This window comes from Aquarana catesbeiana, linkage group LG08 (genome assembly GCF_042186555.1).
Source record: "Aquarana catesbeiana isolate 2022-GZ linkage group LG08, ASM4218655v1, whole genome shotgun sequence".
NCBI classification, from domain to species: domain Eukaryota; kingdom Metazoa; phylum Chordata; class Amphibia; order Anura; family Ranidae; genus Aquarana; species Aquarana catesbeiana.
The window spans coordinates 199918384-199945525 of record NC_133331.1 but is presented as its reverse complement, the minus strand read 5'-3'; the positions used below and the strand labels follow the sequence as shown (position 1 = coordinate 199945525).

General features: G+C 41.3%; 1 protein-coding gene across 24 annotated transcripts in view; it reads left to right on the top strand.

Annotated features, from left to right (window-relative positions):
- KCNMA1 (potassium calcium-activated channel subfamily M alpha 1) overlaps positions 1 to 27142 on the top strand; it is a 1086632-nt gene that overhangs the window by 262832 nt on the left and 796658 nt on the right. For all 24 annotated transcript variants that reach the window (XM_073596784.1, XM_073596787.1, XM_073596785.1 and 21 more), the window contains exon 2: positions 10452 to 10619. In XM_073596784.1, the coding sequence (XP_073452885.1) occupies positions 10452 to 10619 (168 nt within the window). The remainder of the gene's footprint in view (positions 1 to 10451; positions 10620 to 27142) is intronic.

The window sequence follows — 27142 nt, the reverse complement described above, 5'->3', positions numbered from 1 at the left end:
ACAAATCTGGCCTTTATGGAAGAGGGGCAAGAAGAAAGGCATAGTTAAAAAGAAAGCCATAAGAAATGCCATTTGCAGTTTGTGAGAAGCCATCTGGGGGACACAGCAAACAAGTGGAAGAAGGTGCTCTGGTTAGATGAGCCAAAATTGAACTGTTTGGCCTAAAAGCAAAACGCTATGTGTTGCAGAAAACTAACAGTGCACACCATCTCCACCGTGAAACATGGTGGTGGCAGCACTGTGTTGTGGGGATACTTTTCTTCAGCAGGGACAGGGAAGCTGGTCAGAGTTGATGGGAAGATGGATGGAGCCAAATACAGGGCAATCTTAGAAGAAAACCTGTTAGGGTCTGCAAAAGACTTGAGACTGGGGCGGGGGTTCACCTTCCAGCAGGACAATGACCCTAAACATACAGCCAGAGTTACAATGGAATGGTTTAGATCAAAGCAAATTCATGTGTTAGGATGGTCCAGTCAAAGTCCAGACCTAAATCCAATTGACAACTTGTGGTAAGACTTGAAAATTGCTGTTCACAGACGCTCTCCATCCAATCTAACAGAGCTTGAGCTATTTTGCAAAGAAGAATTGGCAAAAATGTCACTCACTCTAGATGTGCAAAGCTGGTAGAGACATATCCAAAAAGACTTACAGCTGTAATTGCAGCAAAAGGTGGTTCTACAAAGTATTGACTCAGAGGGGCTGAATGCAAATGCACACCACACTTTTCACATATTTATTTGTAAAACATTTTGAAAACTATTATTTTTGTGTTGGTTTATCACATAAACTCCCAATAAAATACTTTTTACGTTTTTGGTTGTAACATGAGAAAATGTGGAAAATTTCAAAGGGTATGAATACATTTTCAGGGCACTGCAAGTACATTCTTTTCAAGAATTTGTATTATTAATATTGAATGATTTGGCATTGCAGCAGTATGGGTTGTTTTATACTGAATGTTCCATTGCTGCATGCAGTATTTTTCCTGCTGCGTTTAAAATGTGTGCACTTTAATGTTCATATATTCATTCCTATTTGCTTTTGTAGATTAAGAAATGATGGCCTCGATGTCAAGACGTATGCTGCTAAATGTGTTTTTTTTTTTTTTTTTTTTTTTTTCTTACTGTGAAAATTTGGCATATTTAATTACTGCTGAAGTATTTTTGGATTGCAGAGAAATTACAGATAAATTAGGTTCTGGCTCATTCATGAAGCTATTTTAACTTTCATGCAGAAATGATCGATGACAAAAATCCACTGGCCTGCGGGCTTACTTGGCTATATAAATTGGCATTTTAGCTAAGTAAATGCTCTCAGCCAATTTAACTTTCCTCCATTTTCATTTTGTTTTTAACCAGAGCTGCTGTTATGTAAATATGTTAGGAAGGTCAAATGATTAAAAAGGATGGCGACTGAAGCATAGTCATATACTGGAAGGGACACTATGAGCCCTTTTTATGTTTAAAGTGATATTTAAGTCTTGTTTTTTATTTAAAAGAAATAACAAACATGTTATACTTATCTGTTCTATGCAATAGTTTTACACCAAGCAGCCCGGATCCTCCTCTTCTCAGGTCCCATGTCAGCATTCCTGGCCCTTCCCTCCTGCCAGGTGCCCCCACAGCAAGCGGCTTGCTATGGGAGCACCTGAGCTGAGCCGCTGCTCTGTGTGTCCATTCACACATGGAGCCATGGCTCAGCCCTGACCCGCCTCCTCCGTCTCTTGATTGGCTCACTGGCTGTGATCGACAAAAGCCAATCAGGAGTGTGAGTCCCTGGGGAGGCCAGGCTCTCCTGGACATCGCTGGATCGAGATGGGACTCAGGTAAGTATTAGAGGGTGCTGGGGGGGCTGCTGCACACAGAAGGTTTTTTACCTTTATGCATTGACTGCATGAAGGTAAAAAACCTTGCGCCTTTACAACCGCTTTAAAGTGGTTGTAAACCCACGTTAAAAAAAAAAAAAAAGAACACCTGCAAGACAAAGGCATAATGAGCTAGTATGCATAGCATACTAGCTCGTTATGTAATACCTGAGATTGAAGCCCTCACTGCGGTGCCCAGAAACAGCACTGGCCAGCGACATCACTCCCGAGGGTTATTTCTGGGTATTGCTGCTCCGGCGCTGTGATTGGTTGGAGCCGCAATGGCGTCAATCCCGCGCATGTGCGCGGGAGCTGCTGGTAATGTCACAGTCTAACTGAAGCAACGGCGCGTACGTGCCATTGCTTCAGTTTTCTTCAGCGCACATGTGCCGATGATGTCAGCACATGCAAATACAGGAGATATCTCCTAAACCGTGCATGTTTTAGGAGATATCCTGGGTAGCTACAGGTAAGCCTTATTATATGCTTACCTGTAGCAAAAAGTGGTCTGTAAGGGTTTACAACCACTTTAAAGGTAGTGCTGGTATTTTGTATATTCATACATTTTGCATGCAAATTATAAAAAGGTATGTTTAAAATTACACTTTACTTTTATTCTGACATATATTTGCTGTGGCGAGTATTATCATTATTGCCTCTCCACTTAGTGACGCACAGTTAAGAGTCGTTGCTGTGCAGCCTTATCCATTAAAGAGTTAGCATTGTACTCTGTTGGACCTTAGTAACTGATGGTTGCAAATGAGAAGGCTGGATTTCTCATTCCCTACTCAGAGGCATAGAGTGCAGCAGGAATTTTTATTAAGTATCTCTTTTTTTTTTTTTTTTTTTTTTTTTTTTTAGACATTTACTTCAACTCAGTATTGATTTTCATTGTAAAACTAATCCATTGCTGACCTAACACCTTTACACAGCTTTGCAAAAAAAGTGCAGTGAAAATTTGGGTGAGGAACCAAGTGTCTAAACCACCATATCACACATTAAAATTATATTAAAGATTTTTTTTTTAATAACAAACATGTTCTATTTACCTGCTCTGTGGAGTGGTTTTGCACAGAGCAGCCCTGACCCTCTTCTTCTCGGGTCCCCCGCATGATGCTGCTGGCTCTTCCCCATTGACCAGTGCCCCTAATAGCAAGCCGCTTGGTGCGTGCTTGCTCCTGAGCCCTGCTCTATGCATCTATAAGCCATGGTTCGACCCCGCCCCCCACTCTCTCCTCATTGGCTCACTGGCTGTGATTGACAGCAGCGTGAGAGCCAATAGGTCCCGCTGGTGTGTTTTAGCCAATAAAGGCTCCCTTGCACATTGCTGGATCGAGGGGGCTCAAGTGAGTATGGGGGGGAGCAGCACACAGAAGGTTTATTACCTTGAAGGTGCACAAAAAACGGATGTTAGATGGTCTCCTGATATGTACAATATCATCAAATATACCCGACTTGTTCATATAAAATACATTTTTATTATAACAAATGCTATGTTATGTCCCAATGGACATAACATCCATTGGGCAACAACAAGCCCACATATATCAAATCAAATATGATGGTAGCAGTCAGCTTAATACGTAGAACTTGCCTACATGTTTTGTGGTATAAACCACTTCTTCTGGGCTTCAATCTCATTAACTGGGCATACCTAATCTTTATAAACACAGTAAGTATAATAAATGTCATTAGATACATGTAAACATATATAAGGAAAAAAAAAGGGGAGGAAGGGGGCGGGGGGGGGGGGGGACCAAGGGAGAGGGGAAATAGAACAATATAATACCTTTTAGGTACATTCAGGTGCATTCAGGCTAAGGGAGACCTTCGACAAAAGCCTATCTCAAGGACATCAACCCATAAACATGGGATAAATGGTCGCACCAGATATTGTGTGCACTGTCCAGAGAAAGTAAGGGGGTAGTAACAAACGATAGCAGGTTAATACACTGAGGAAAGAAATATATACCGGTATAAGCCGATAGTGAAGCTGCAGTCTATGGATAGGACCGGTAATCATAAAGTAAAAGTGAGGGTATCGTTATCATATCTGATTACAAATGACCTGTATATCATAAGGTGCCAGAATAATAACTCCAGAGCCTTCAGATGGCCAGTGGGAACCTAAAAGAATTTCAAATCCAAGCTACGTAGAAGGTAAATAAAGAATTGCCAACCAACACTAACAAACTTTCAGTATTTCAGCACCAGCTAGTATTAAACATAGTCCTTAACAAAAAGTATGTGGATCAGAAAACAACACGGCGGTAACACCCAGATGGGTTTCAGAGCTTTTCAGAGCTTTTCCAGCAGGGGGTCTGCAAATATTCAGAGAGGTTTCTGGGTCTCCAGCAATTTCTCCCACCAGGGCCGGTCCCCTAAATAGGAGAAAGGGGCTGGCCGGTAGGGAGATGGGCAGGCCCTCTCTCCATTTGCATAGATATGCACAAATAAACAAAGATATCCGAGGGGTATACCCGGCCGCATTCTCATGGCCGTCACCGGGTGCAACAGTGGCGCATTATGTCATTTACACTCATCCGCCCCAACAACGGAAGTGACGTGCACTCACGTCATCAGAGATGGCAGCCGGACCGGAAACTCATTCCAAAGCCGCCCCTAAACACGAAAAGTGAGTTGTGAGATGGAACGCAAACAGTGCAGAACATTACACGCTCTCACAGGGCATACAGTAGCACACCCGATGTCCGACAGACCGGAACGCAGGCACAGAGCAGCATGACCCCCAAGGTGCATCCCAACACGCACCTTGACGGGCACACAGCAAAACAAACTTCGTAATCTCTACAGGTCTGAGAGGCTCCCACTGAAGAACCTGTATGGCCTCCACACCGCGCATCAGGGAAACATACCATACAAATTCACAAATAGTCGGCCAATAAAAAAGGGGACACATGAAAAACAAAAAAATTAAAAACATTGCCAAAGATATAGTTCTATGCCATTAATGAAAGAGAATAGGGCACAGATAGGCTTAACTCTCAAATTGCCAACAGAAACCTAGCATGAACGCACATAAGGGACCAAAGACAAAAAGAAAAGGGGGGGGGGTGGAGGGGAAGATTAAATCCATCGTCATGAAGGTAAAAAACCTTCAGCCTTTATAACCACTTTAAGTGGTGTATTTTGTCTTATTATGGAGATGATAGCTTGCAGTTGCATCATTACATCATTTTATGTAAACAAATACCAGGATATCCAGTGTATAAAACGCTACTAAAAATTCCATGCTAGATTTAAATAACAAGATTTTGTTAGGCACAAACGTTATGACAGTATAATAATAAACAGTTAAAATGTTTTTCCTGCAATAAGCATGTCCTATTTTCTTAATCTTGTAACAGGAAAAGGGAAAAACCTACACAACTTCACAAAAGAACACTGGTAGGCCATATCTTTAGTCATTTTCACACATGGTTTAAAATGAAGTGACACACCAGACTAAAGCTTGTACTTTGTGTCTGCCCATCATCAATGGTAAGAATGTGCTGAAGAATTAGTTCTTGTTAAAACATGCCTACCCGTTCTTTGCAAGGGGGGTGATTCGGGTCGTGGGTATGCGCTAAAAAGCAGTGTTATTGCACGTTGGCAGCTGTGTTACCATTATATGTTTATGGCATGATATTGGTTTATAGTGGTTGTAAACCCTTACATATAACCAGTGAAGTGACTGGCCTCAGGTGATGCACAGAGATTAAATAAATCCTACATACGTTGTACCTGTTTATCTGCAGTATCTCTTCTCTACAGCTGTTCAAAGTCCAGAATGTATAAAGCTTGTCTAAGCTGTCGGGAAAGAAAAAAGGCGGAGAGCTGAAATTACACTCTGAAGAGCTCAGTGAGGAGAGCTCTGAGAGCTGATTGAAGGAAATGGACACCATCCCCCTTCACACAGTGTGCAGGAACAGAGCGGAGGCTGTCAATCACAGCTGTGTGCTGGAGGTCCCTCCCCTGTCACCTTTATTCTCTTGGTGTCAGGAAAACTTATCAGAAGTGATTCATGCTGATTAAAAAAGACGGGAATCCCTCTAACGGTGCTTTAAAGCAGCCAGTAATGTGATGTTACACAGTACAAAACGGATAGGTAAAAAATAATTTTATTGGTACAAAAAAGTATATAAATACTGACATCTAGTGTGTGATTCCTTGTAAGGCATGTGTGTGCGATACTTGCTCCTCTTAGGACTGGCCTACCCGCTGGGAGATCGAGGATACACAAGAGGGCAATTCCTTCATATCATGGCCACCTACAACCATTGAGTACATCGTGACTGGTAATGGTGTAATATATGGATTCGTTCATGTATTCCTTTTCTCTTTTTTTCCTTTTTGGAAGATTTTTGACACGTTTACATCCTTACAGTTGTTATATATCTATCCTCTGAAGAAGACCCACTGGGGTCGAAACGTGTCAGATTTCTACACTTAAGGCCTTTGTATTACTGTATCATTGCTGCTTATGGTGTAACCTATTGTGCACTGCCCTTTGTCATTGGTATTGTTTTTTACTATTTTTGTATTCCAGTTCATGTCCTGACTTTTTGATGTCAGTATTTATATACTTTTTTGTACCAATAAAATCATTTTATACCTATCTGTTTTGTACTGTGTAACATCACATTACTGTAAAGCCACATTATTTAAAGCCCCGTTAGAGGGATTCCCGTCTTTTTTAATTTACTATTTGGGGTGCGCAGCCCTTTTGTCTGTACTCTTATGAGTGTCCCCTTCTCTTTAGTGATTCATGCTGCTAGCAGAGGAACAAAGCAGCAGACAGACATTACACTTGGAGCTCTTGTTTGAGACAAGTACAAACTATAGAAGGATATGCTTTTGTTCATATTTCATGTCTGAGGTTTACAACCACTTTAAATATTTCAAGATCCTGATATGTACAACTAGAAATTTAAAAGCGAAATGCTTTCATCACTAAAGTGGATGCTCTTGTGTATAAAGAGTTCTTTGCCTGTTGTTTGTGTACCCCAGGGAATACTTATGCTGGTTAAAGAAAATTAACCATTTCTGTGCAGAAAATGATTGAGTACAGTCTGTGATACTTTATTTGCACAAACATCCAGATTTTCAGGACAAGCTTTCAGGGTGTACCTCCTCCTTCAATTCTAAAACAGTACTAGTACACAAAGTTTTAGCAGAATGTTAATAAGACCATCTCTGAGGAGAAAAAAAACATACAAACCTACACAACAATGGTAATTAAAGAAATCTATAGAATGGGAGGGGGGAAGATTCACAGAGGTGAGAGAGGTGGTTAAACGTTCGGGTAGTGATTTAGAAAACTGAGGTCCACATTTAGTCCATTATCATAGTCATAGTTACATAGTAGGTGAGGTTGAAAAAAGACACAAGTCCATCAAGTCCAACCTATGTGTGTGATTATATGTCAGTGTTACATTGTATATCCCTGTATGTTGCAGTCGTTCAGGTGCTTATCTAATAGTTTCTTTATCTTTTGTGTCAAATAGAATTATCATTCTTTTTAAGTTTTTTTTCTGTCCTGAGTAGATTTGAAGTCCCTTTAAGAACCAAAACATGCATGTCTTCCATTGTGTGGCCTGGCTATGCAAAATGTTGTCCCAGAAGTGTGTAAAAGTCATCTTCCTTATGTTCCTTTAAAGCAGAGTTCCGCCCAAAAGTGTAACTTCGGCTTATCTGATTTCCCCCCCTCCGTTGCCACATTTGCCACCTTTCGGGGGGGGGGGGGGGGGAGCGGGTACCTGTACAGGTACCCTGTCCCCACTTCCGAGAGACCGGCCATGGCTAAGTACGTCATCAGCTTGACCCCCCTTCTCCTCCCACCCCTTCTGCCGGGCCAGTGAGAGAGCACAGCGCGCTTCGCACATGCGCAGTAAGGACCCCGTTGTGAAGCCGCAAGGCTGCACTGCTGGGTTCCCTTACCAGCAATGGCGGCCGCACCACCCGATATAAACTTCGGCTGCGGTGCCGACATCACTGGACTCCAGGATAGGTAAGTGTCCTAATGTTAAAAGTCAGCAGCTACACTATAGTATACTATAGTGTAGCTGCTGACTTTTAATTTTTAAAGGGGTGGGCGGAACTCCCCTTTAATGGTGTGCCTGCGTAAATTCATTCTTTTTTGTAATTTCTGTCCAACATGAAACATGAATGTTTTTGTTCTGGGTGTAACATGTTATTAAATGGTGCCACTCTATAAAGTAACATATAAAGCACGGGGATGTCCTCAAAAGTTTTTTTTTTTTTACACTAAGTTGTCAGTCGATAAGCTATTTCTAAAACATCATATGCATAGTTAGAATTATACCCCAAAACACTTTCTGCTATTCCTGAGTATAGGGATACCACATGTGTGAAACTTTTTCACAGCCTAGCCACAGAGGGGCCTAAAATCCAGAGGGCACCTTCAGGCTTTCTAGTGGCATAAATGATGCATCTAATTTCCTGACTACCTTTCACGTTTTTGAAGGCTCTGGAGCACCAGGACAGTGGAAACATCCATAAAATGACCACATTTTGGAAAGCAAACACCCCAAGGTATTTTCTAATAGGCATGGTGAGTCTTTTGAAGACTTAATTTTTTGAGAAAATGTGGAATGAAAATGAAAATAATTTTTTTTTTCACAACATTGTCAATTTAGGAAGATATTTTTCACACACAGCATGGATCTACTTGGAATGAATCCAAAACACATTCTGTTAGTCCTGAGTATGGTGATATCACACGTGTGAGACTTTTTCAGTGCCTGGACTGATTGTGTACCACACATTGATATTTTGTGTATCACAAAAATCAGCCAATTGTATCAAAAGCAATATACTGTTATGGTCACCTTTTATATGAGTGGTCAGGGAATATAGCTTCACCTAATAGCAGTCCCCATTCCTGTAAGCCAAGCAAGCCTTGCCTACTGGTACATGGCTGCCCCCAGGAATGCCATGTTCATTGGCCAGGAAGTACAGGACGCTAAAGAAAGGAAGAATAAGGTTTCCTGTGTTTCCAGGAGGGCAGGTGTCCGCAGGGCATGGCTTTAACTGGTATCTCGCAGGAAAATAGTCAAGGGGATGTGCAGATAAGTCAGTTCAGGCCGCAGGCAGACACATGGTCAGCATACGGGCAAGGGATTGGTCCAGGCAACAGGCAGAAGCCTGATCAATAAACAGGCAAATCAGGAATACTGATTCTAGTGACACTGTGGCTGGTGTGATGATGGTTGAAGAACTGCGGCTGGCTGCACTATTGGGGTTCTTTCACACATGAGGCAGGGGGCAGTAAAACCGTGTGGTTGAGCCACCGTTTTACCACCCCTTACCGCTATTCCCTTTAGCTGCAGAGGCAGTAGCTAGGGCTATACACCTGCCATGGCTGTGATGCATTGGAAGCTGTGGAAGGAATTATACTCCATGTACACCCACCAATCATGACCCATTTAAGCGAATATGGCTGCTTGTGCAGGGTTAAAGCAGGTGGTGAGGAGGCAATAAATTGCCTCTTTGCTGTCTGAAGAGCAATCCGAACATGAATGGCTTTTTAGAGAGCATCACACATGTGAAGTCCTTATGGTGACACAATGACTGCTGTAGTTGTGATCAAGGACACTGTGACTGCTGTGGTGGCGATCGGGGACACTTAAACTGGTGTGGCAGTGATCAAGGGCACTGTAACTTGTGTGGCGGTGATTGGGGACACTATGACTGGTATGATGGTGATTAGGGACAAGATGACTGGTATGGCGGTGATCAGGGGCACTGTGAGTGAGTGGCAGTGATTAGGGACATGGACTGGGGAAAATATGTAAAAAAAACAAATTTTGTATTTTTTTTTTTTTTACAATTTATATATTTATTGTTTTATATACTGTCACCAGAGTAGTACAGTGTGATCATAGTGACACTGTACTAATCTGGGAAAGTGATCAGGATTTTTTTTAAATACACTGATTGCTTATTACAGTGATGATCAGTGTAAAAGCAATTGTTTTAACAGTCATGAATAGCTTTCATTCATGACTCATTATTTACTATTGTGATTGGCACATCAATAACATGGTACAGGGCTGCTGTTATTTAGCCCTGTACCATGTGATCAATCACAGAGATCACAATAGTAAGCAATCGTGAATGAAAGGCATTTATGACAATTGTTTTACATGTGATCTCTATGATTGGTCACAGCGATCACATGGTACCTGGGCCAATCACAGAGGCCCAGTACCCAGCACTGTGATTGCACCGTTGTGCGCCAGCGGGAGAATGTGTCCCACATTTGCTCCTGGAATAACTGAGCACCCTCCCATCCATTTATCTGCATTGGCTGGATGGGAAGTAGGTGATAACCAGTGCATATGTGCTGTGATGTGAACCTACCATAAGTGTTGCATTTCCAAAGAAAGGATTGCTGAAATATTGGAGTTGCGTGAGAATAAATGCTTCATGATGATGAACACTTCAAAGACATAACAATTTTGTTTAATTTGATAAATCTTTGTATACCTTGAATAGTTGTTTAATAGGTCTGTTTTTGTAAAGGGAAGTTCCCCCTTCTCATAACTTATTTCCTCTCTTTTAGGAGGCACAGAAAGTTCCAAATGTGGTCAGCACTACAGTAACTGATGGGGACTACAAACCAACTGATGAGAAGGAGGAACTCGCAGTTGCTGAGGTGGGCTGGATGACATCTGTAAAAGATTGGGCTGGTGTGATGATCTCAGCTCAGACCTTAACAGGCCGAGTGCTGGTAAGTGTCTTTTGTTTGATTTTAATCATCCAATATGTTGACTGAAAAATATACTAAAACTGCAGTGCAGAAATGCTAAAACATGTTCTTTGAAGCGGTTGTGACCTATACGCAGAACAATGACAAGGACTCTTTAATGGCAGACCATTATAACAACCGTCACACTTGCACAGTCTCACCAGTGGGAGCAGATGGTGTTGCCTCCGGACCTGAAACTGCATTATTGGGTAGACAGCTTGATAAAGTGTGAACCAGACTTAGAAAATGCATTTCTTATCTTATGTCAGAGATGTCATTGAGCCTTAATGTGGAAGTATAGTCAAATTATATAAAATGATATGTAATGCAGCATCTCAAGCTATAATTTAGACAGAAGCTCGTCCTTCATGGGAAAATGAAGTGTTGCTTTGCACTTCCCACTGTGGCCAGAGTTCTGTGAGAGCCAGGCAGGTGACAAGGCCAAGGAAGTACTACTTTTTAAATAGAACTAATTATTATGCTTTATTTCAAAGATATTTGCAGATTTAAACTACAACTGTATTTTGGTACATGTTGCCATTTAATTCAGCCAATGCCAGTGTCCAGTCACCTAAAGATACCAGCCTATAATCCAGGGTCCATGAATCCAGTCTCTTGTACTGTACACCAATATGAGTAAGGGGAAATCTCCCCCATAGGACACAAAGAACAAAATATTGGCATGGGGGTCTCATGATTCCCTAATTCAAAGCGAGGAAAAACAATTTGGCTATACGTTAAATGAATCCTGTGCTGTGAAAAATCAGTATCAGCCATTGCTAACTTTCTTCTGGAAATTCTATTTTTTTTAATGCTTTTGTTCCAGAATGTATCAAAGCCTTTAGATTATTTTGACAGCCAGTGAATATGCAGACTGACCATAAAGGGAGGAATGTCACCAATAACTTAATGGGATGTTGTAATAGATTAGTACTTCAGTGACATTCTGCCAGACTTATGCCCCATACACACGATCAGAAATTCTACCAGCAAAAGTCAGATGTGAGCTTTTGGTCAGAAATTCCGACCGTGTGTATGCTCTATCGGACTTTTGCTGGCAGAATTCCAGCCAGCAAAAGATTGAGAGCAGGTTCTCTATTTTTCAGTCTGAAAAAGTTCCTATCCGAAAATGCATTCATCTGTATGCAATTCGGACGTGCAAAAAATCACGCATGCTCGGAAACAATTCGACGCATGTTTGGAAGCATTGAACTTCATTTTCTCGGCTAGTAGTAGTGTTGTACGTCACCGCATTCTTGACGGTCGAAAGTTCAGAGAACTTTTGTGTGACCGTGTGTATGCAAGGCAAGCTTGAGCGAAATTCCGTCAGAAAAAACCATCCAAGTTTTTTCTGACGGAATTTCTGATCGTGTGTATGGGGCATTAGATTTAACGTAATAGACCTAAAACCTTCTTATTGGTTCTTCAATGTGACTGGCGGCCTCTTTAGGATGCAGAACCAAATACAGCTTTACCGTAATAGTAGAGACTTGCAAATGATGTCAGCCGCCTATATTTGTATGCAGCATTTATTGTTAACCTGTGTTTCTGTATTTTTTCATGACATCGAATCGAATTGCATGGTTGCTTTAGATAAATAACAGAGATAGAACTTAACATGGCATTCCAGACAAGTGTAGAAGTGAACATGGTACAAACCTAATGTAATAAATACACATAAGTATTGTAAGAGACTTGTCTATCATAACAGAATAAAAATTGATAAATTGGTCAAGTTTACAGCATGCTGCTGTAGTGTATATATGTAGCTTAGACATGCCATTGTTCCAATGTAACACAGATGTCATGGCCTTCTAGAAAAAGACACAAATTCATCACAGAGAGGTATTGGAATTGTGTGCAGGTAGGTTGGCATTTCAGATCTGCTTCTGAATCGTCAGCAGACAGTAATTAAATTGCTGCAAACGACTCTTCATGAGACTGTAATTGCACAAAGCATGCCATGTAAACAGTGGACACGCTTTGTGAGCGTCTTTACCGTTTTACTGGGTTAAAAATAAAAGGCATGGGGGGGCAGGAGGCGGAGCCTAGCAGAGCAGACATGCATTGTTAGAGCTCCACACCGCTGAGGAGAGAAGAGAAGGACAAAGCGGAGCCTGCAGGCTCAAAAGGTATCCATTTGAACCTTTTTGCCCCAGGGAACAAACTGTGAAAGTTTGGGCAGGAAATATGGTACTGGGAGGAAACCGTGGCAGAAATAAAAATCACCTCACAAAGAGCTCACAGACACTCACTGCAGCTGAAGCAGCTCCAGTCACCTCACAAGATACAGCATCAGGGCGCTCTCACAGACAGAAAATGTCACAGCAAGACTCTCCATTTGAGTCAGATACAGAACAAATCCTCTCACAAACTTCTCCACAAGCCTCCTCAGTATCCCCAGTAATATTATTACAATTTGAAAAGATGCTTCATAAGGCTTTAAAACAAACCTCAGACCAAATAACAAAAAGCCTAACCAAAGAAATAAGAGAGCTGGGAAACCGCACCGCAGCCTTAGAAATAAAAATGGATGAAATTGAAATTACAACCCAAGAAAATATAACAGAATTGGAACAATTAAAAGAAGAGAATTTAATACTTCAAACTAAGCTCGAAGATTACGAAAATAGAGCCAGACGTTCAAACTTGCGCATAAGGGGAATACCTGAAACTGTGACAGACCTGCAATCTACTATTACTGCTCTATTACAAGAACTAAAGCCAGATATCCCTATTGAACGTTTAGAACTGGACAGAGTACACAGAGCCCTCACAGCCAAAAAGAAAGATGGACCCCCACGTGATATAATCACAAAATTTCATTATTACAGAACGAAAGAACAAATACTAATTGCTGCAAGAGAAAAAAAGGAACTTAATTTTCAAGGACACAATTATCAAATTTTTGCTGACCTATCCCAACTTACTATTACTAAAAGACGATCCATGAAACCCCAACTAATGGAACTGCAACGCCACAACATTATGTATCAATGGGGCTTCCCCTTTTCAGTCAGATTTAACTACCAAGGTACAATTTACAGAAGCAGATCAGCAGATGAACTACAACAAACCCTTTTAAAATTAAATCTGACAGAACCCACAAGCAGCAACACTCCCACACGCAGAAGAATGGCATCATCTTCACCTTCAGGCAGCACCCAGAAAATTTCAGAACAAAATGGGAATCATCATTCTCACAAAAGAGGCCGTTATGCCACATCATCCATGGACCAAGAAGATTCAATGGACTGACATCCTAATTCCTGATATCTCTTCATTTATTATACTAAGAGATGGTTCTCTATAAAAAACCTATATTTATAACTGAATGTAACTGCATTCTGATAGTAACACACTGTGTGGGATCATTACATTCCAGTTATATTTCTTATTACTTCTGATTCATATAGCCTTAGAATATATAAGTGAAATAAGGAAATTCATGTTCAGTTATATATTATCAGGTAATAACAATAGATTTATTACTTTTTAGGACAAATATGTTCAATAATCCAGAAGTAATGGAAGCTTTTTCTTTCTTTTCTTAAAACAAATATATTATTACCTTGTAATAGTTCCTAGAATTATGTTTTTGTTTATTTTAATCTGAAGCAATACAACCTCAATTTTATGAGTTAACATATCTAAACAGTTACATATGAATAAAATATGTAATTGTTTACTCTAAAAGGGTTAAAATCCCAAAATAATTCAAACTATCTTCATCAATACCAAAGTTATTAACAGTACCTTTCTAACTGAATTATTTAGCCTAGGGCAAGACTAACCATATACAACCACCCTGGAATAAATAATTTCAACAAAAACTATATTCTGCACTCCAATTAATGAAACATCATTTTGATGTCTTTTGACATAGCACTTCTCTCCTGTAAGCGGAAGATCCGTGTACCCCCATTAGCCCTCCTCATTCTCCCAACCATATTATGTGGGAGTGTGACGAAGGCACTTATTCCCCTGAGAGAGATATTTATTCTCTTTCACGGGTAAATTGTGATTACTTGCAAAAAATAATTTATACAATGTATCATCTAATCTCATATGTTTTTTGTTTACTCTTTACTCCAGAATTCACTGGTTTCTTTTCTATCTATTCATCTCTTCAGTCCACACAGGTTGATCTGCGCAGTCAGCTCTGCATAACAAAAAGTAAGTCAAAACTATTTGATCTATTGCCATGGCACCACTGAATATACTTTCCCTGAATGTTCAGGGAATAAATGTCCCTCAGAAAAGAACCAAAGCCTTCCGTACTTTCCATAACAAGAAGGCTCACATAGTATGCCTCCAAGAAACACACTTCACCAAAGATTCTACTCCAAAATATATTTCTCCTTTTTATCAACAAATTTACACGGCTTCTGCCTGTACCAAGCAAAGGGGAACTCTAATTGCATTTCACCGATCCACACCATTCACCTTATCATCAGAAATTAAAGACCCAGAAGGTAAATACCTGATACTCATGGGTTATATAATGGATACAGCAATCACAGTGATTTCCTACTACGCTCCTAACAAACAACCTACACCATTCCTCTCACATATATTACAAGTGATTAATACACACAAAATAGGAACAGTGATAATGTGTGGGGATTCGAACCAGGTCCTCCTCCCATTTCTAGATAAATCACCTTTTACACCATCCAAAATAACCTCTAGATTACCTTTTTCTCAACTTCTTTCCAAATACAATCTGGTAGATTCATGGAGAGAAAGTAACCCAATGAAAAAGAAATTCACTTATTTCTCGCACCCTCATCAAACTTTCACCAGAATAGATCATATTTTTCTAACAATAGGAATGATACCAGAAATTATTGCATCAGATATAATTCCTATTCCGTGGTCTGACCATAATGCAGTATACACTACTATAGCCTCAGCCATACCAAAAGCGCATGACCCAACGTGGTACTTACCGGATATAATGCTCAAACACCCACTACATCAGATGGCCATTGAACAAGCTTTAAAGGAATACATATCAATTAATAATACAACAGACATCTCCCCAATAACACTGTGGGAAGCTCATAAGCCTGTCTTGCGTGGTACAATACAAAGACAAATGGCACTATTTAAACGGGAACGCAAAAATCTAGCAAAAAAACTAGAACTCAATTTTAATGCAGCCTACATATCATTTCAAGATAATCCATCTCAGAGTACAAAATCTCATCTGGAAAAATCTAGATTGGAATACGATCTATTTCTCACTGAGTCAGTTGATAAATCCCTCAAACGCTCCAAACACAATTTCTACATGAATACAAACAAACCAGGTACATATTTGGCTCGGGCATTAAATTCAACTAACAAATCTTTCAAACCAATACGTTTGAAATTATCAAAAAATGTTTACACTTGTAATCCAGTTAAAATAGTCCATAAATTTCACTCACATCTCGCAACTTTATACAAGACAAACAATGAATTTAGGCTCTGTTTCCACTAGTGCGACTTTTCATGCGACTTGGGACTGAAAAGTCGCATGACAAATTGTTTCCCATGATTTCCAATGAGTACCGTTCATATCTGTGCGACTTCAAGTCGCAGCGACTTCAAAGTAGTCCCTGCACTACTTTGGTCCCACTTTGATGCGACTTGAGGTCTATAGATACAGGCATTGCTTCAAATCGCGGTAAAAAGTCGCGGTAAAATCGCGGTAAAAAATCGCGGCAAAATCGCGCGACTTTGGGGACGCACTAGTGGAAACCTAGCCTAAATCCTACAGAGGCTGAATCCTTCTTCTCAAAAATAACCTTACCCGAGTTATCTCAGAATCAAAAAAGCAGTTTGGATGAGCCTATAACTATAGATGAAGTTGCTAACGCCATAAAAGACCTAAAACTTAACAAAAGACCAGGCCCAGACGGCTACTCGGCTTTATACTATAAAACATTCTCAGAAATACTCTCTCCCATTCTCACTGAAACTTTTAACAAACTTCTAGATGGACATTCTTTTCGGCAAGAAACACTAATGGCAATTGTTTGTATGATCCCAAAACCCCTTTCTGATGATACTTCCTGTGTGAATTATCGGCCTATCTCTCTGTTAAACCTCGATATTAAATTATTAGCAAAAATAATAGCAAAACGCCTCAATAGCATTATAGGAAAATTAATACATAGAGATCAAGTAGGCTTCATGCCAAATAGACAGGCAGGCGATAATATACGCAGGGCAGTGTTATTGGCACATATTGCTAAAAAACGGAAAATCCCTTTATGTTTTCTATCTCTCGATATTAAGAGGGCATTTGACACAGTATCCTGGCAATATATGCAATATTCATTACAAAAATGGGGTTTTGGACCCCACTTTTTAACATGGATCAAAGCATTATATAATAAACCCAAAGCCTATATAAAATATGCTGGATACAAATCTGAAGCCTTTAATATCGAAAGAGGTACCCGACAGGGTTGCCCATTATCTCCCTTATTATTTGCCCTTATACTCGAACCCATGGCCCAATACATCAGAACAAACCAAACTATAACTGGCATTGAAGTAGGAGGTATTACACACAAATTATGTATATTTGCAGACGACATATTACTTTTTCTATCATCACCACAGGTCTCTGGTCCTAACTTAATACCAGCTCTTGATGGATTTGCAGCCCTATCCGGCCTTATGATTAATCCTAAGAAATGCCTAGTGCTTAATATTTCACTCACAAACATGGAATTGATCCCGGCTAGGGCTGCACTCCCATTCACATGGGCAGAAAAATCAATCCCATATCTTGGAATTCATTTAACAGCATCTCATTCTGACTTATTCTCAACCAATTATCCTCCTGTATTAAGACAGATCACAAATCTAATAAAACAATGGTCGCAACTTCCTTTATCCTGGATAGGGAAGATTAATGCAATCAAAATGACTATTCTACCCAAATTGCTTTATCTATTCAGAGTCCTCCCTATTCCAATTCCTTCCTATTTTTTGAGAATAGTACAAAAAAGAGCAACTTCGTTTATATGGGGCTCTTCTAAACCACGTATACCTATACACACACTACATCTTCCCAAAAATAAAGGAGGCCTGGGATACCCTAATTTTACTAACTATTACAGAGCAGCACATTTGGCCAGTCTGTCCAAATACCATGCAAAACAGGAAATGCCATTATGGGTATTTATAGAGGCTTCAGAAAATGACCCTCTATTAATATCAAATTTATTATGGCTTGATCCTAAAGACCGCTTTAAAATTCATAATCCCATAACAAAAACTTCTTATCTCTCTGGGATAAACTAAAAACCAAATATCAGTTACAATCTCCACACAATCCTCTCCTTTCTTTTATCAGAAATCCGGCCTTTTATCCAGCATGGATCTACCCAAATTCTTTTAAAGCTTGGACAACATCAGGCATTCAGACACTAAATGACTTCATAGCATCTAAATCATTCCTTTCATTCCCATCACTTAGAGAAAAATATGATCTACCAAACTCTGAGATATTTAGATATCTCCAAATCAAAAATTTCTATACACCATTCCTAAAGGGGGATACACCATTATCCCAATTATCCATTTTTGAATCAATCTGTACAAAAGATCCATTTGCTAAAGGTACAATTTCATCACTTTATAATCAATTATATGGAGTAGCAAATCTTAATAGACCCTCTTACGTTCAGAGGTGGGAGGAGGACCTGGGACGAACTTTAGAAGACACGGACTGGTCTAACATATGGCTCACATCTAAGTCATCTTCACCCAACATCTTAGCACTGGAGACAAATTATAAAGTCCTAACTCGCTGGTACCTTGTACCCGCTAGAGTGGCAAAATATTCACCTAATACCTCAGCTCTTTGTTTTCGAGGATGCCCAGAAATAGGCACATATTTACACATATGGTGGACGTGCCCAGTAATCCAAACCTTCTGGAAGGAAGTCTTCGTGATTGCATCTAAAATATTTAAAAAAATAATACAACCAGATCCATATTTAACTTTACTTAATCTAAAACCGGAATGGTTAACACTCTCTCAATTCAAACTTATGATCCAACTAATAACGGCTGCAAAACAAACAGTGGCCAAGGCATGGAAATCTCCTACATTGGTACTAGCAGAAACAATTCACAGAATGAATAATACAATGTCCCATGCTAAGATGGCAGCCATCGATCAAAATCAAATTCCAAAATTTGAAAAACTTTGGCATCCTTGGATAAAACAACAGTTCCTGTCAAACTTCAATGACTCTGTCCTGTTGCCATGGTAACAGATTAAATGACTTACAGAGACACCCATTCTAAGGCTTCAAAGAGAACTAAAAAGAATAATAAACTGACGAGCGGGACAACCTTGTGGACCATACCTCTACCTTTCAACCCTTTTTCTTCTTTCTCTTTCCTTTTCTCCACCTTATGATTAAAGCTCATTATCAGAATTTATTTAACCTATATACACTCTACTTGTAAACAATATGTATAGTAGGTATAAATCATTTAAATACCTACAAAAGTAACTAAGGAAATGATATATATCTTTAATTTAGGTTTACGTGAACCCAATGTTTAATATTTGAAATTTCATGATATTTACCTATATAAACCCTACTGTAAAACAATGAGCTTACTTTATAGATCCTTGTAAACTTACTTTATGTATCTTTATAACATTGTATACTCAATAAACTTCTTTTGACAAGGAAAAATAAAAGGCATGTTTGAGCAAAAAAGATGTCTTGGTAAGATGTCCCCATATATGTATATGAATGATCAAATTACCGGTAACTATTCCTATAAATAAATTTTAAATTCAGTAAACAATCTTAAAGCGAAACTCCAACCCCCCCATCCTCTTTAGTAAACTGTTCTAGAAAATATAAAAAACATAAATATGCTTAGTGATACCTCATTAATGTTGATGCCCACAAATTCCATTGCTCTGTTCACAGCATGCCTGTATTGCCATCTTAAAATACATCACCATCAATGGCCTGCTTTGTCTTCTTAGGCCTCTGGACCAGCTCACTGATGACTTCCATGTCATCTGTGCAGAAACATACAAAAAAATGTACTTTCCCAAGTACATGCATTTTTTTTTCTTTTAAGATCTTGCAGGAGGCCAGGGCTATGCCACCAGTGCCCCAGGAGAAGCAGAAATGAGAATTAAAAAATAGTAAGTGCTTAAACTATGTCAATTTGCAATGCAAATTGAATGTGTTTTCTGCTGAGCATGCAGACTTGCATATAAATGGGAATTTAGTGTTTTGGGGGAAAGGTCTGCTTTAATGAATCAGTTAGCCAATGTATTTGTAGAATTGTCTTTATGGCAAGGTCATCTACAGTATAGCATCAATTTTCACAGTATAAAAGCATAGTCTAAAAAGCAATACGTAATAACGTCATTTACAGTAACACCTCTGTTCCAGATATAACTTAACATGGACCTTGTAGTCTGGTCATGAAACAGGCTTGTGCTTCCAGTTCCCCCTTCATCCCTTATGCTGCGTACACACGGTCGGACTTTTCATCTACAAAAGTCTGACGGACGCCGACGGACTAAAGCTGGCTGACAATCCGATCGTGTGTGGGCTTCCCCGGACTTTCAGCGGACTTTCAGCGGACTTTCAGCGGACTTTTCCAGCCTCAAATCTGACGGACTTTAGATTTGAAACATGCTTCAAATCTTTACGTCGTAACTACGCCGGACACAGAAATCCGCTCGTCTGTGTGCTAGTCCGACGGACAAAAACCCCCGCTAGGGCAGCTATTGGCTACTGGCTATCAACTTCCTTATTTTAGTCCGGTAAACGTCATCACGTACGAATCCGTCGGACTTTTGTGTGATCGTATGTAGGCAAGTCCATTCGTAAGAAAGTCTGCCACAAGTCCGCCAAAAGTCCGTCGAAAAGTCCGACCGTGTGTACGCGGCATTAGTCTATGACTGCGCAGTCTCTGACTTAAAGGAACCCTGCACTGAGAGTGTATATTGAGTTTGCCATTGTTGGCCTCTTCTTATGCTTTTTGGGGAACTAACATGGATCAAGCCTATAGATTAGAAGTTCTGACTCTACTCAAAGTAGTGAAGCTTCACACAGCCAGGCAGATAGTATCTTTACAAGAAGGTAACTGCAGTCCAGTTGTTTCTCTTTGAGCAGGTTTCTTTTAACTGGTGTATGTAACTCTCACATTATAACAAGTTATAACAAATGTAACATTTTAACATGGTATTCTCACATTCTAATGTGTACAAATATGCAAGAACTATGTTATTTCTCTTAAAAGCTTTAATTAAAATCATTATAAGTAAAACATTTTTACATATCCTGGTCTCCCAAATCTTTGCATCCTTTTGAGAATGAGTTATTGTTATTCTTTTATTGGAATTGTACATAATAAGAGCTCTGGGGCCAAGGTAAAACCAGTGTTCTTACAAAGTATGCCAGCTGATGAAAAAGTAACACAAAAACACATCAATATACAGTACATTTGACTCCAAGTGAGTTTAAAGTATGTGACGGATTGATATATTATGTTTATTTGCAAACGGAACATTTCTGGATTAGTTCTGATGTTTAGCAAAAGAATCTTTAACTATCTCTCAATGGCTTTTTTGTACTCTGAAAAATCTCTCTTTATGGATTTTTGTCAATTTACAAAATGGATATTTGTCAAGTACAATATTGAAGACTGTTGCATGTTTTTGTTCTGATTTTTCTCTAAAAAATATACATTTTAGCAATTGCTTTGGCAGCATGCTACAGAAATGCAAAGATTCTGTACATTCTACAATGCAATCTGTACCTTTTTACCTCACAGTATGTAGTCAAGAAATGTGCGGCTGTCTGCGGAGCAAGTGCAGGTAGAGAGAAAGAAGCTGGAAAGATCTGTAGAACTGAGTTTTGGAAAAAGGATGAAAAAATATGAAAGCAGTATTTTATGGGAACAATGGCAATTGTTCATGTTGGACAGTTTAAATAGACATAAGTGAATAACCAAAATAATCTTCTCTGGCAGTTCAGTTGATCTGTAGATCTGCTGTCATTTAATTTTGCTGAATTAAAAAAAAATCATTGCCATTAAGCATACATTTAAAAAAAAGAAAACATTTTGGTTGTCATCCCAAACAGTACCAACCTCTTACAGTATAAAGCATAGAATTTTGTATTCCCATGGCTAGAGGTCCGCAAGCAAGTACCCCACCATGCTGATCCCAACCCATATTACTAGTTTTAGCACAAGGCGGGAGTGTCAGGCTGGAGACCTAACAATTATGTAATCTAACAAGCTGGAGCTGAGTGGCATTGGGCCAGGGCCGAAACTAGAGAGGGCACATGCCCCGGGTGACGCATTCAGGGGGGGGGGCGCTGGCAGGGGTTCTGTCACCCCCACCCGCACTGAGAAGAGCTGCTCTAAAGGGTGTCACTGCCACCCTCTGCATAATTTGCCAAACACCGGAGTACCAAATAGGAGGGAGACTGCACAGGCACACTAGTGCTGAACCTCTCTGCTCCTGCCCGCCAGCGCTATAGAAAAGCATTCCAGAGTGACGCTTCAGCATGGTAGAGCCTTTGTGGAACTGGAAGGCATTTATTAGGACAAGGAGAGGGGTTTGTGTGCAGAAGGCCCTGGACTAGGACATTGGGGTTGGTATGGCAAAGGATTGGGGGGCCTGGGGGGTGTGCAGAGAAGAGCCTGGACTGGGGGGGCGGGAGGAGAAGAGGCCCTGGACGGGGAGGGGGGTGTGTGTGAAGGAGTCCCTGGACTAAGGGGGTGTAGTAGTGGCACTGGGCCCAGAAGGGGGGTTCAGACAAGGCCCTGGATTGGGGGGGTGCTGTGGGGGCCTTGGGCTGATCGGGTGTGTGGAGGAGACACTGGGCTTGGGATGTGTGGAGGAGGCCCTGGGATAGGGGGGGGGTGGACGGAGGAGGCCCTGGAATAGGGGGGTGTGGAGGGGGGGTGGTGCAGAGGCCCTGGACTGGGGAGGTGCAGAGGAGGCACTGGAATGGGGGATGCAGAGGAGGCACTATACTAGAAAAGGGTTGGTTTGGTGAAGACCCTGGATTAGGAGAGGAGGCCCTTGACTAGGAGGGGAGTACCAGGGCAGGTGGGCCGAAACATCCAGCTGCTGTACATATACCTCCATGGGACTCCAAAGTTCTGTGCTGAGCGCATGCTTATTGTGCACTCCCAGCATACTAATGGAGCTGTTGCTGGCAGCTCCTAGTCTTGGTCTGCGACTGGAAGCCAGCCAGGGTTCATGTGACCACTGTGACAGCCAATCCTGGCAATCGTGGTCAAGAAGCCTCCTCCAGTGGCAGCAACAGGTTAAACAGTGTTTTAATCAGCAGTAGACCCTTGCTGAATATATAGCATTACATTTTAGGTTGAATCTCCACCTGCATAGATTTATTTGTTGAGCGCTAAGGTAAGGCATGTTTGGACAATTAATATTAACCACTTCAATACCAGGCACTTATATACCTTCCTGCCCAGACCAATTTTCAGCTTTCAGCGCTGTCGCACTTTGAATGACAATTGCGCGTTTATGCTACACTGTACCCAAACTAAATTTTTATCATTTTGTTCCCACAAATAGAGCTTTCTTTTGGTGGTATTTGATCACCTCTGGGATTTTTATTATCTGCTAAACAAATAAAAAAAAGACCGAAAATTTTGAAGAAAAATGTTTTTTTTTGTTTCAGTTACAAAACTTTGTAAACAAGTATGTTTTCTCCTTCACTGATGGGGCTGCATTGACAGGCACTGATAAGGTGGCACTGATGGGCACCGATGAGGTGGCACTGGTGAAGTGGCATTGATGGGCACTGATGATGGGCACTAATATGCGGCACTGATGGGGCACTGACAGGCAGCACTAATGGGCATTGATAGGTGCCACTGATAGAAGGTAGGATGGGCACTGATAGGCAGCATGGATGGGCACTGACAGGCGGCATGGATGGGCACTGATAGGCGGCACGGATGGGCATGGATGGGCACTGATAGGTGGCACTGATGTAATGTATATTACTGATGGATGCCAATCAGTGCCAAACTATAATGCCTGCCAATCAGTGATGCCCATTGTAGGCACTGATTGGCATCCATTGTGGGCACTGATTGGCATCCCTGGTGATCTAGGGTGGCATAGCTGGTGGTGACATCCTTGGTGGTCCTAGTGGCGTCCCTGGTGGTCCAGTGTGGGTATCCTCGGGGGGGGGGGGGTGCTGCGCTGATAATCGATCAGCACAAACCCCCCCCCATCAGAGGAAAAGCCGATCATCGGCTCTTCCTGTTTACATCGTGATCAGCTGTGAATGGACACGGCTGATCACGTGGTGAAGAGTCTCCATCAGAGACTCTTTACCTAGATTGGTGTTGCGGCGTGTCAGCCTGACACACCATAACAACAATCGCCGCGATGCGTACCCCCCCGGGGGCGCGCAGCGGCTTGATATCCTGAAGACGTCATATGACATCCGGTCAGGGTATTGAAACCACTTTGCTGTCGTCATTTTGCTATATGGCGGGCAGAAAATGGTTAAATGGTGAATTTCAAGAATTTAATTTACATTTTTCTCCCATTATAGTTGTACATACACGTAGATAGTACAATTCTAGTGTTATACTTTTTTTTTTTTTTTTTATGTGGGTATGGTGTGTAGTGAACATACTGAGATAGGGTTTAGTGCACAAAGAATTGACAATTCATAGGCGTGTACGTGGGGGTGTGCCTGGGCACACCCTAATCACCCTATGCAAAAGGCTGCTGATAAAGTAGTACAGCTGGCCTTCCTGTACCTAGTCCTGGCACTATCGGCTCAAAAAGGGGGCTCGAGCACCTACCGGGCAGGAAGACCAGCTGTACTGCCATACTGCAGGCAGTGATCCTCATGTTCCTCCCCCTGCAGTGCTTCTGGCTTTTCCTCCTCTCCCTCCCTCCAGCTGCACTACAGGGCGATCAGTTCTAACACCTGTGCCCCATCTCCTTGCTGTCCGGGCCCCCTCCAATGTGCCCTTTTCCTCCGCAGCAACGATGGCTTACCTCCTCTGCCACCTGGCACTGCTGTGAGTACACAGGAGGATGTTTCAGGGTGGAGAGCTGGAGAAGGGACCGGTAAATACCGTATGTAGTTTACTGGCCCCTTCCTTTTCTGAATGAACACAGTGTGAGTGATCAGTACTGATTTCTCTTGTGTCTGTGTATCACTGAAGCATAGTTAACTGTGTTTATTATGCATCTCTTTGCAAATGAGTAGAAGGCCTCTGCGTGCTTTCTATTCATTCATCCGTGTAGCTGAGGCTGCAGAGAAAGGGACTGATTAATCTGTTTCTCTTAAATGTAAGACATAAGGGGTCTGTTTAGACCTCTGATATTTCACCAAAGTCCCCCCAATAAGGCAGTTGAAAAAATGTAAGTAAATAAAATCTAAAAAAAGCAAAAAAAAAAAAATTAAGGACTTGTTTACATATGCTTTGCTCTCTCTAATTTCTGCCACGACTGCAAAGCATAGCATCTCGGCCGTGGCATGTGTATGTTGCTCTATTTGAGCTTTGAGGTGCACACCATAAAGCAATAGGCTGCGTGCACACCTATGAGACAATTGTAGATGTTAAATTGTACTTCTGCAATTTGGTGACAACATAGCTGTACAAAAGCTAGATTGTTTACACAAGGTGATGCCTCAGATTATTTTTTCATATATGTGGAGAAAGATGTGAAGCATTTTAAAACGGAGCTTTCAAACAGATAAAACTGTGTTGCATGCTGATATCAAATCACCTTTGTTTCTATGGTGAAAAAAGGCATTTGGCTTTTACTTACATTTAATATTACATTATACACTGCTCAAAAAAATGTAAGGAACACTTTTTAATCAGAGTATACCATCAAGTCAATTAAACTCCTGGGATATTGATCTGATCAGTTAAGCAGCAGAGGGGGTTGTTAATCAATTTCAGCTGCTTTGGTGTTAATGAAATTAACAACTGGTGCACTAGATGGGCAACAATGAGACGACCTCCAAAACCGGAATGGTTTTACAGGTGAAGGCCACTGACATTTTTTTTTCCCCCTAATCATCTTTCCTGACTATTTTTCACTAGTTTTGCATTTAGCTAGGGTCAGTGTCACTATTAGTAGCATGAGGCAGACCCTATAGAGGTTGCACAGGCAGTCCAACTTCTCTATGATGGCACTTCAATACGTGCCATTGCCAGATAGTTTGCTGTGTCTCCCAGCACAGTCTCGAGCATGGAGGAGATTCCAGGAGAAAGGCAGTTTCTCTAGGAGAGCTGGACAGGGCTGTAGAAGGTCCTTAACCCATCAGCAGGACCGGTATCTGCTCCTTTGTGCAAGGAGAAACAGGTTGAGCACTGCCAGAGTCCTACAAAATGACCTCCAGCAGGTTACAAGCGTGAATGTCTCTGACCAAACAATCAGAAACAGACTTCATGAGGGTGGCCTGAGGGCCCAACGTCCTCTAGTGGGACCTGTGCTCATTGCCCCTGCACTGTGGAGCCCAATTGGCATTTGCCACCGAACACCAGAATTGGCAGGTCCGCCACTGGTGCCCTGTGCTTTTCACAGATGAGAGCAGGTTTACCCTAAGCACATGTGACAAACGTGAATGGTTCTGGGTAAGCCATGGAAAAAGTTATGCTTCCTGTAACATCGTTCAGCATGACAGGTTTGGTGGTGGGTCATTGATGGTCTGGGGAGGCATATCCATGGAGTGATGCACAGACCTCTACAGGCTAGACAATGGCACCTTGGCTGCCATTAGGTATTGGGATGAAATCCTTGGACCTGTTGTCAGACCCTACGCTGGTGCTGTGGGTCCTGGGTTCCTCCTGGTGCACATCAATGCCTGGCCTCGTGTGGCGAGAGTATGCAGCCAGTTCCTGGAGGATGAAGGAATTGATACCACTGAATGGCCCCCGCGCCTGCCTGACCTAAATCCAATAGAACACTTCTGGGACATTGTGTTGGTCCATCCGACGCCGCTAGCTTGTACTTAGTCTGTTCAGGATCTCAGTGATGCCCTGGTCCAGACGTGGGAGAAAATAACCCAGGACACCATTTGCTGTCTCATTAGGAGCATGCCCCGACGTTATCGGCATACATACAAGCACGTTGGGGCCATTTTGAGTTGCTGCAATGAAATTTCAGCAAAATGCACTAGCCTGCTGCATCATTTTTTCACTTTGATTTTCGGGGTGTCTTTGCATTCAGCCCTCTGTAGGTTGATAATTTTAATTTCCATCAAACGATTTGGCATCCTTTCGTTCTTAACACATTACCCAGTCCACATCAGTATAGATATCTAGTATGATATTTTTCCCCAATGAGATCTGATGCGTTTTGAAAGTGTTCCTTTAATTTTTTTGAGCAGTGTATTTCTTGGTCTCTAGAGATGCTGGTGATATAGCCAGGACGTCACGGGTGCATCCTGACTAGACTACCTAATCCAGTTCCTTCTTGCAAAATCTTG